The sequence below is a fragment of the Branchiostoma lanceolatum genome, chromosome 8 (genome assembly GCF_035083965.1).
Source record: "Branchiostoma lanceolatum isolate klBraLanc5 chromosome 8, klBraLanc5.hap2, whole genome shotgun sequence".
NCBI classification, from domain to species: domain Eukaryota; kingdom Metazoa; phylum Chordata; class Leptocardii; order Amphioxiformes; family Branchiostomatidae; genus Branchiostoma; species Branchiostoma lanceolatum.
Window position 1 is genome coordinate 10,332,770 of NC_089729.1, and position 11,051 is coordinate 10,343,820.

The following is an 11,051-nucleotide window of genomic DNA, read 5'->3' on the forward strand; positions in this document are numbered from 1 at the left end:
GACATCTAGCTGACGACATACGATTACAAAAAAAACAACCTTGACCTCCATCTAAGAAAAAAGTGTCATTGGTTTTCGTTAACGTGACATTATCTGGTCAATTAGAAACTTTCTGTGCAGCCTGACTTTATGACAAGCGACTTGAACCTTGAACGGCGACATCTCGCGATGTCAACACGACTATCTTGTCAGTGATACGATAAGATTGCCTAATTAGACCATACAGTGAGAGAAAATTAAGACTGAATGTACACTCAGGTTTAGTGAATATATTTTATTGACAGCCATTATGCTCTTCTAATCATCTATATATATGTATATGTATATGTCACGTATTGTGTAGTTTGTATTTGAATATACAGTTATGTACAGTATCACTTTAAACACAACAACACAATAGTGACCCCAGGACAGATCCTACATATGGACCGCTATCATAATATTATAGAGGAATTCTAAACACTTCTCAAAATTATGACATCTAAGTTGCTAGCTGTCCTCTTACGATATACAGTGCACAGTACGTGGTATCAAGAAAGTTATGCATACATTTATGTAGTGCCATCGACAAGCATCTGAATGTCGCTCATAAGTTGTATGTACATATATTACTAACGTGTTCTTTTATTCTATATATTCGGTGATGCCTTTCTATATTTCTTTCTGACTTTCTTTCCATAAAATATAACTTTAAGCTCTTGTAGCAGCATATTACATTTCTAGAAGCATCATATGAAATCTCTTGCCACTCTATCGTTAGGTCAGAAAGCACAAGTATGCATCCGTTTTGTGAGAATATGTCGATGATAGATAGCACTGAGTAGCCTCGGGACCATACTCCGCTGTTGCCATACACTGGCCCAGTCTTTTCGCTTGCTTACGAAAGACTAATTATAAGTTAGCGGTAACAACGGAGGACGGTACACGGACTAGGAATTGAGTGACTAGAGTCTATAACATGTGCCTTGTTTTGCTGTAGGTAGATCTAGATGTCAGTGAAGACGCAGGACTTGACCTGCTCGCCGGGTCCGGGGCTGTCCGTGCAGTTCCCCTGGTAGTGAGGAGACGGCGTGTAGCACTTCCGGGTCCGGCGGGACTGTCCGTCGATACACGAGCTCCACGATGACCAGCTATCCCACCAGCCGTTAGCTGCAACAAGTGGACAAAAATTACACGTAAGAGTAGTAAAGTGCTGTCTTTGTGTTATTGATAACAAGAGCAGATGACATTTTGACCGATTATTTAATTCTATTTGCTCTGTTCTGTTCTATTCTGCTCTGTTTGCTCTGTAATTATATTTGCTCCGTTCTGCTCTGCTCTGCTCTGCTCTGCTCTGTTCTGTTCTGTTCTATTCTATTCTATTCCCGGTTCTGCTCTGTTTGCTCTGTAGTTCTATTTGCTCTGTTCTATTCTTTTGTATTCTTTTCTATTCTATTCTATTCTATTCTGCATGTCAGAACGACGAGATGGTCAGGGTAAAAGGACTTAGGGCGTTTGCTGCGTCAACTTACTAATTGGCTAGCTGCGATGAAACAAAGCGAGGACGTCGACAGTGTCATATTAGTAAAAGCTAGGTAATCATGAAGATTGTGTCGAACTCACGAACGCAGCGGACGAAGTTCTGTGTGCTGGTGCCGCAAATGCTGTCAGCCAATGAGGAGTCCTCCTCGTGCTCGCACATGCCCAGTAGCAGTTCCTCTCCGGTACACTTGAATTCTCCCTTCAACACCTTCGCACCGGCCTGGGGATGGTACTGGATCCCCGACATCCTCAGGTCTGGCAAACAAACATGTATGAGCATCAATAACACGAAATTCTACGTGATCATTAACAAATGTTAGTAAAGTTACGCAGGTAACCAGTCTGCCTTATGATGAATATGATTTCTATTTTTTTCAAATATAGCTAGTATAAAACGCGTTGTTTCTGATCTACACATTTACTTTCGTTTTTGTGTGTGGGTCGACTTAAACAGACTGCTGTTAAACTAAAATAAACTGCCATCGTTTTTCCTGTTTGCGCTGCATTTTGTATATACAAGTATAAGTTCATCCGATGATATTAAAAAAGGCCCGATAAAACAATATCAAAGGATGGCATCTGCTTGATAAGTTAAAATATGTACTATATATCGCTATCTTCTCAATACGATACAGCCAGATCGAACGCACCATGCATGATGACTTCGTGTAGTTCCTTCCCAGTCACCTTCCTGTCCCAGAACCGGACCTCGTCCACGGTGATGTGGCCGGCAATACCTGCTACGTTTGTCACAGTATTCGGGCCTCCTATGGCCAGGGTTGTGTGGACATCCTAGTGACCGGGGGATATACATTGTGCATGAATGGTTGTTTCGTTAAGGTACGTTCACTATGATTCTCGATTGTTGGCAAATATACTAAATATCGATCAAGATTATTCAGGATGGTAAAATTGGTACAGGTGACATGAAACACACCGAAATCGAAGGCAGATCCCATTGAAGTTGGAAGTTCATGTCTTTGTAAAAACAGAACTTTTGTTGACGTTACTAAATTACTTCCTCCAGACTATAAGAAATGCTGTATTATGATAGCTGAAATAGTATATATTTGTTAGGATGTTGTTGTTAGCAGTGTGTTATAGTTACTAACTTCCTCCAGGTCGCTGGGCCTGGCCTTAGATAGGGTGAAGTCCACCTCGGTGCTGTTGACGAAGATGTTGATGTCACACGGCGCCTTCCAGGACAGGGACAGGTGCATCCAGATCCCTATCGGCAGGGCGAAGTGGGTCTGGAAGGGACAAAGATTCGATTACTTAGCAACAACGATATGCTCCAGGTCAAGGAAGGGGCGGCCTTCTACATGTCACAGAAAGTATTTATGAAGGAATAAAAGTATCATCACACATTCCAAATAGTCCTCTTGAGGAACGTTCGACCTAAACTAATAAAAAAGAGAATGACTCAACCCATTACTTCACCGTGTGGGAACTGCAATGGTACCAATTTGTAGCTCAAGCAAGGGGATTTGATAGAATATGCTTGCTTATCAAAGTGATGGAAATACGAGTGTTTGAACTAATGATACAACGTCAAGATATTGCACATATCCGTTCATCTCGTCGTGTCCTCACCCTGCACCAGGCGTCCCGATGGGTGACCCAGAACCCGGGTCCGTCCGGCACGTCGTAGTAGAAGTTGAAGCCGTACGAAGACCGGGTGTGTCCGCCGGTCGACATGAAGTAGCGGTCGGACGGCGGCAGTTCCATCAGCTTGATCCACATGCCGATAGTGAAACCCTAGCGACAGTAACAATAGCCGAAGTGAATTAAACCAATGTCTTTATGATATGAGATGAACTGTAAAGATGCTATGTTGTGCACGAATTTTATAAGATCGTTGCACTTTTCCATACCTCGCATTTTTTTTCTGTCCGTTGTGCCATATAGTACAACCTGAAAGGCAGGACCATACAATAAGAGTTATATCAAATACGGCATGGCCGTCTGATGTGTAGTCCAACAATACGACATGATTTTCAGACAATCTTCATAGAGAAATCACATCACCGGACTTATCGACCATGTTCATTATCTAACACGCCGAAGATACCGATAACCATACCGGTTTGTCACCATCGACAGCTACGAGAGAAGGATGACTAACCTCAGGACAAAGCGTTGTGCTGCCGAGACAGGTCCCGTCCAGCCTGTCAGTTTTGGCCCACTGGTTGTCTCCGTTCAGGTACAGACCCTTACCGACCACTCCGTCAACCACGTCGGCGTCATTGAAGGTGTGCGCCGGTGGGTTCCCAACGAGTTCCCCCGTCTCTTCCCGCTTCTCGTCCATAGGGAAGTACATGATATTACCGAGCGGAGCTGGGGTGGAACACATGAAGAACTTATTACAAAACAGAGATGAAATTGCAGTTGCTACAGATAGCCTGGGTGCCATCATTGATAGATAACTGGGGCTCCCATATGTATGGAAGAACCAGTAAACTACTTAGTAACTTAGATAACACCCGTACCTGCTCATGTTATTCCCTGGACGAGGTAAGATGAACTTGTATCAGTACTAGTTCTTCCAGTTCATTGCCACATTGATCTGATGTCTGTCACATATTACACAATAGTTCTAAGGACAACATTGATCTATTTGCGGACTCAGATATGTACATGTATATCGATCAGGACTTAGCCCTGACTACATTGCACCAATGATGCACAGTTTACACACCATAAAGAAGTGGAAATAAGATGTAGCAAACCAGTCTCCGTTACAAATCAGAGGAAAACGACTACTATGACACAAGAGGATGTGATTTCAAAGTTACCATGGTAATAACAGAGCTATGTCAATACCGTATGTGTAGACGTCGTTCAGCAGTTCGGAGGTCTGACTGCCGCAGGTGAAGTTTTCAGCATCAGTACATGGAGCATCACAGGCCGCTGGGGCTGCTTCACTGTTCCGGGCGTACCCTCGTCCACACTGACAGACGTTGACATCCTGTAGTAATGTGAAGGCACCCCTTTATAGACGGGAAAGCTGACCTAGATACAACACTTTAAGCCACAGACTGCAGTGGGGCATTATTTTTTCATTGTTAAGTGAATTTTGTTCTCATAGATGTGGCAATAGAAGAGGAAATACCTTGATGGTGACCGTTTTTGGAACTGCTTTTTAATGACTGTTGATTATTACCTCGATGAAGGTAATAAGATACTCCAAATGGTAGTTGCTCAAGCAACTGAATATGAGTCCGTTTCCGAAATCATATCCAGTTCGAGTAACTGCTATTAGGCGTGCTGATTATTACCATTCTGTAAAATCTCAAAGTACGCCAGTGCAGCAATACATCTTTACCTTGACATCAGACTGCACTGCGCCTATCTTACGCAACCAATGGGATTCAGCACTGACCCTGATCGCAGCATATTTCAACCCCCGCAGACGACAGAAGGCCAGACAGTCCTGAGGAGATGATGACGTCATGAAGGGTCCGTTCAGAGTCGTGTTCCAGGCGTCTTCTGGGTCCCTGTCCCCCGGGTCGTCGCTTAAGCAGCCCATGTTCATTATGTCATGTGCTGAAGGGAGGAAAACGGATGAACACGGTATGATGAGCGCAGAAATTATAACATGTATAGATAACTTGTTGCAATGCTCTGTGAGTCTGTCCACTACTGTTCTAGTTTATGTCAATTTCTCCCTATCCGTTTTAAGCAAGAAGCTAGGCAGCAGAAAGTGTCAGACGTTTGACTGCACGTAACTGAAGACCTTTATTGTGTTTTTTTCCCCAACTTGGCCAATTACAGGTCACGACATAGACGTGTTTACAAACATACACGTGTTGGTATAAGTATCGTAGTCTATCATACAGGTCCGGCTTCTTCTCGCTTCTTGGTAAAGGTAATGAAAATAATGTTTTGTTTCATCAAAATCATCATCATCAGACATTTGTACATATGTGTCATCAGTTCTTACGTGTGTCGACCTCCACGTCTTTGAATCCAACATGGCGGCACGCCACCCTCCCGTTCTGTTCCGTCCACTCCCCACACAGCGGCCTCCAGTAGCCGTTCAGCTGGTCCCAAACCTCCACCCACCCGTCAGTCACAAACAGGCCTCTCTGCAGTCTGATATGAGCTGAAATGTTCAAGATACTGGTAAAGCAATGCCGCTGTGATCACGACACGTATGACGTGTCTGTACACAATGTGGACGCCAAAGGTGAACTTGTAATGCAAAGTGATTCCATCCAATTCGCCCCATTCTTGATCATCGTAGTACTCGGATTCTCAAAGCTATTCATATGAACGTACGTGCCTCCAGCAACAGCTTTATGTTAAGTATTTAGAATACATAGATGTACACGTCTTAACTGAGCGAAGACACAAAGATGTAACACATTGAAAAGTAAGGTTCTTACTTGAGCATTCCTTGCTGCTCATGCAGGATTTTTTCTGGACGTCAGGCCCCGGACAATGTCCCGGAACGGGGCAGGTCCGGGTCCGGGTACGGGACCGGCCACACCTCGTACACTTCGTCCAGCCGCCCCACTCCGTCCATTCTAGGCCACGGGAAAGCAGCATAATTGTGTTAATAAACATTAATTTGAAAAATTCTACTAATTCTGGCAACAACTAATATAAGTATGCTTGCAATTGTCACTGTCAGTTATCTTTCTTACGTTTCTTTTTATGTCATGTGAAACGGAATAGTTTTGAAACATCAAATATTTTTTCAAAGGTCTACTCTTTAATGAAAAAGTTCAAACTCTAATTGCTTAAACTAATGAGGGAATAGAACCTTTGTAAAGCTACATCCCACCGTGGTAGGGTTTGATAGATAGTAAATGACATATGCATTCAAGGCGTAGCCATGACCTTGAAAATAGCTATTAGCATTCAGAACGATTTAATCTATATTCAAATAAGACATACGAATTTCATGTCGCCATTACCTGGACACCTTTTCTTCGCGCACAGCTTGACGTCAGTGTCCCGTCCAGCACATGTCTTCCCGTCATACTCATCCCTGCATGTGCGCATGCGCTTCTTGACCCCGCCTCCACAGCTTACAGAGCAGTCTCCCCACGGACCCCAGTCTTCCCAGGTACCCAGCTCTGGGAGATAGAAACACAAAAAACAAACAAACGAAAAAAAAAACAAAAAAAAAAAACAAATAGTGACGCCAGTGAGCGAGTTTGAAATCAGCAATTATAAAGACGTCAGTTTCAACAAAATGAAATCTATTCAGTTTCACCTCCGTTGTCTCCGTGACAATCTTCCATCAAACTTTTCAAATCATCATTTTTGGGAGGGGGAGGATGGAAACCGAATCTACCGTGTTTTGGGCGGTTTTTGTCCACGTGGCATTTGTGACGTAGGACGTAGAGTTATCATCTGTAGCTGACACCGATATGGTGTCATTGGTGCTACCAGATCTAGAATGACCTGGCCATGATGAAAATCTGCCATCCCTTGATATCAATATGGTAACATAAAACGTTTTGCTTAAACTTTCAATCGGCACCTAATTCCACAGAACAATTCCTTGATCCCCACAATAGCGTGTGGTGTTGGCAATTTGTCCATCGGATTTCGCCGTCACGGAAAGACGACATCAACCATTTCTTAGCTGTCAGAAAGAATCCGTCCCGCCCGGACCTATCGTGCCAACATGTCCCCGGTTAAACCTGATAAATCCTGACTGACAGAGTGTAGTCATGCTTTAAACAATGAACGCTGTCAATTAACAGTCAGATCCTTTATCGTCTGCAAACCACACCTGCGTCACGCCTGGGGCGATACATCTATCCAAAAATCTGATCGGACAGTTTTCAGACAAAAGGAACACGCGACGTTAACATAGATTAAGCATGTTGATGCGTTAGCGCTAGAATCATAAGAGACAGAATCTTAATATGAAACACGCAATCTTTGACAGCTGACAAAGTTTGACAGGTTCCTCATCCCAGCATGCTTTTCTGCTGACGTCAGCGTTCCGTGAGAGACTCGGAATCAATGCCAGTGGGCAGACTGATGATTACGAAACACCAGGCCAATAGCCTTGAATCAAAGCGTATCAATTTGTGACGAAAAACACAAGTACATTCAGGTAGACAGCCCCTTTCTCCTCTGAATGACTTGCGCACCACCAAGCCTGAAAGCCACATGCTGGCCATTATTCACTTTTATATATCCTTACAGTGTGCAAACATAGGTAAATACATTAGATATGTGTAGTACTTAATAACTGTAGTGTTAATTGTGTCTCTCTATATATAGTTGTAAAAGACCGTACCAATGTCAATGTACTTTTGCCGTGTCAATTAAGTTCTCTCTATGGTATAGATTGTACTGAGATGAAATAAGCCTTTTTGAAGACGACATCAAACGTTTTCCGTCTTACCGGTGGACTTGCAGTCTGGTCTGGCCCACGAAGGTGACCGACAGGTACAATCGACGACACCGTCATTGACGCACTTGTCTCGGCACACCTGGCCGCGGATACAGGCGTCCTGATCAGAGTAGCAGCCGGAATCCTACAGATAGAAACAGGTTATATTCGATGTTTGCGCGTTTACAATGATGTAAAGTTACGGTACGTAGAAATATAACCGTGTCTTCGAAATGTATTTCTTCAAAGCTACTACGACCACTATTTTCCCCACCAAGGTTTACAAAAAAGTCTTACATTTTCGGCCTTAACTTAACATACGTCTGGATATTCGTGGCAAGTTGCTGTACTCTATCGCAAACTGAGATCTGGCGGTGTCATGTTGCTCTCGTTGACATCAAGTGTCGCTTGGATACCATCTCATTTTCCCACAAGATTTCAGGATTGTCGTTGCTATTGTTGCATCTTATGATTAGGTTTTGTCGTAAATAGAAGGTTTGATGTGTCTTGTAATAGCACACAGAGACTAACTGCATGCCTTTGCACTTTGAGTCATTGATCTCTCTCGGCCAACGCACGATATGAACCTTATTTGGGAACTGCAGCTGGCCTGGATGTAGATTAAAGTGGTCAAAAACATGACACACATGGACAAGTCATGATACATGAAATAAAGAAACAAATTTGCAAGAGACAGGACCACATGTATCAAACACTTTTCAAGAGGAAAACGTCTTCAGACCTACCGCTGTGAAGTGTCCTTGCAGACTTCGTCAAGTAGAGAATACGTTTCCAGGCGATTTAGAATTAGTGCTGTAAACTCATGTTCAGATTCAGGTCAGGATTCGGGCCCAGAAATCCAGGCCTAGGTCTGGACCTGAACCCATGGTATATTTGTGCTAGACATATTTTTTTTTCGATTACATGTAAAATCACATGTTGGCATGAAAAATATACATGCTAAACTATATATAGTTAATACTCCATATTCAACAGCAAATACAAAAGCTCAGTAAAAGCACAAAAACAGCACTTTTTTCGCCTTTTTCCAGCACATAGGGTTTTAGATGGTTTAGAACAAAAAGGAGGATATAAGCGAAAGATTGTTTTTTTGCAAGTCTGGAACTGGTTCCCGACGTTTAGGTCTTTTGGACCAGTTCAGGCCAGGGGTTTAAGTACGCAGCACTATTTGGGATGACGACAGAAACTAATAATGAATCCTAGATCCCCAACTGAAATTTTTATCCAACCTGGCCGTATTATATGCACATGTCTTCAGTTAGCGCCTAAACATTGAGGTGGGATCCGGACTGCTCAATTTTGAACATGGAAAGCACTCGCACAGGACTATCTCGCTTACGTTGGTATGACTGCTAAAGACATAGCAAACAAAACATGCATATGTGGTCAATCGTTTGATCCTTGGCCATCGAATGACCGGGGAGAAGGCATCATCAAGCTTTTCAGTACCATGGCCAGAAAAGGCAAGGATCTACCGGACAGCTTTATATGGCAAGTAAGGCATATGGCACATATCTTGTATCATTGGTCAACGAATGACCAGGGAGAAAGCACGGGCCGGTTAACCATCAAGTATTTCAGTACCATGGCCAGAGAAAAAGCAAGGATCTACCGCACAGTTTTACATGATTAGCAAAACATATGGTACATTTTCTTTATCATTGGTCATCGAAGGACCGAAGAGACGGCATGAGCCCGTTAACTATCAAGTATTTCAGTGCCGTGGCCAGAGAAAAAAAGCAAATATCTACCGGGCAGTTTGACTTACGGAGTGCGGCGCTGTAGGCAGAAGACCGTCCAGCGGCAGGTCGTGCAGGGAGTCGTCCACATCGTCGTCGGGATGGTCCTCTAGGGCATCCGTCGCGATGCTGACCATGCACTCCCGAGACGTCTGGTTGTACTGGAAGGAGGTGCAGGAGACGTCTTTAAGACACAGCTCGTGACACAGAAGTCGATGAGGAACGTCCGTGAGAATCCGGTCCCACACCGCGGCTTGGGGGAACTCGTGGCCGGAGGAGACAGGGTGAAACTGAGCCTCTACTCGCACCAGTAGAACGAGCCACGCGGCACACAACAACCTGGCGTCCGCCATCGTTGACAAACAAGCACAAGTAGATGCGTACGCTCAGGAATCCAGGACAACCTCGTGGAAGAACAAATTACCTAATTGGCGCACGCGAATAAGCCTTCTAATACCAAGGAGAAAAGAGCCCGTTGTTATCAACGCCTATTGTTTCCGTACGACTTATTTTCCCACTTTTGTTATTTCAGGCACAAACATTAAGGTAATTGATGCAGGTGAGGACAAAAGAAAAGGCTGCATCTGTCGGCCTCCATCAGGCATCACGCTATGACTGATGTGATGTCCTTGATACAGAGACAGTGAGCGGTCCTGAGAGATCCAGGATCTTGCAGAACAATGAAGGGCTATCTAATTTTGCAGGGAGTGAATGCTTGGCTAACAAAGTTCTGGATAAGTTATTTACAACCAAGGTTGTATCTTATATATACAATCACAGTGGATATACGTCTTCGTTGTAAATAAAGCACCTTGTTATCCAGAACTTTGATTTTTCAACCTGATAAAATCATTCAGTTACAAAGAACTGGTTATTGATATCTGTTTAATGTTGTGAGAACGTAAACAAATCTCGATGGGAATTACATCCCGTGGCGAAATGAAACTGGTCGTTTCAGCTCATCAATACAATATAATCTGATTCTAAACGCGTTCAAATTGACTTCAGATATTTCCATACTGATGTCCATTCGATTTATAAGTTAGTACGGCCTCCTTTCCACAAGACGGCGATCGCTGATCGACCAACATTTGGTTTTGACCATTGATTTTAATTGGAAAACGATGCACGATGCAGAAGTCAGATTTAAAGGACAACATAACAAAACGTAATAAGTCCATCTAATTCGTTAAGCGATTTGTGAAGTGTTTGACCGCTCGCTAAGCGGTCACAGCCAATAATGGCAAGTCAAGGGGGAGTTAAAGAGAGACTTTATCGCAATATACATGTACAGCTTTGACTGTCCTATATACAAACGGCGGTGTGTGGCCGTTCTCGTGAGCTGGCCGCTACCTAACCCCAAAGTGTCACAAGTTGTTTCGTACTCCATAAATGTGATGTGCGTGAGG

General features: G+C 43.5%; 1 protein-coding gene across 1 annotated transcript; it reads right to left on the reverse strand.

Annotated features, from left to right (window-relative positions):
• Positions 1 to 902: 902 nt before the first annotated feature.
• Positions 903 to 10,035, reverse strand: LOC136440626 (uncharacterized). Its single transcript, XM_066436702.1, has 13 exons — positions 9,672 to 10,035; positions 7,895 to 8,027; positions 6,444 to 6,605; positions 5,910 to 6,050; positions 5,465 to 5,626; positions 4,904 to 5,067; positions 4,345 to 4,489; positions 3,647 to 3,858; positions 3,115 to 3,279; positions 2,634 to 2,771; positions 2,172 to 2,313; positions 1,603 to 1,776; positions 903 to 1,149 (listed from the first exon to the last, which is right to left on the reverse strand). Exons 1-13 carry the CDS (start codon positions 9,993 to 9,995, stop codon positions 986 to 988), a joined length of 2,226 nt encoding a protein of 741 aa, XP_066292799.1. The 5' UTR covers positions 9,996 to 10,035; the 3' UTR covers positions 903 to 985.
• Between the last annotated feature and the right edge of the window lie 1,016 nt (positions 10,036 to 11,051).

Bases quoted from the DNA above. Each gene is read 5' to 3' on its own strand.
- LOC136440626 (XM_066436702.1), bottom strand. From the start codon at position 9,995: ATGGCGGACGCCAGGTTGTTGTGTGCCGCGTGGCTCGTTCTACTGGTG. The intron at 6,051-6,443 runs GTAATGGCGACA...CCCGTGGCCTAG, and splicing joins CGCGAAGAAAAGGTGTCCAG to AATGGACGGAGTGGGGCGGC. The intron at 3,280-3,646 runs GTTAGTCATCCT...TACTGTCGCTAG, and splicing joins GCACAACGCTTTGTCCTGAG to GGTTTCACTATCGGCATGTG.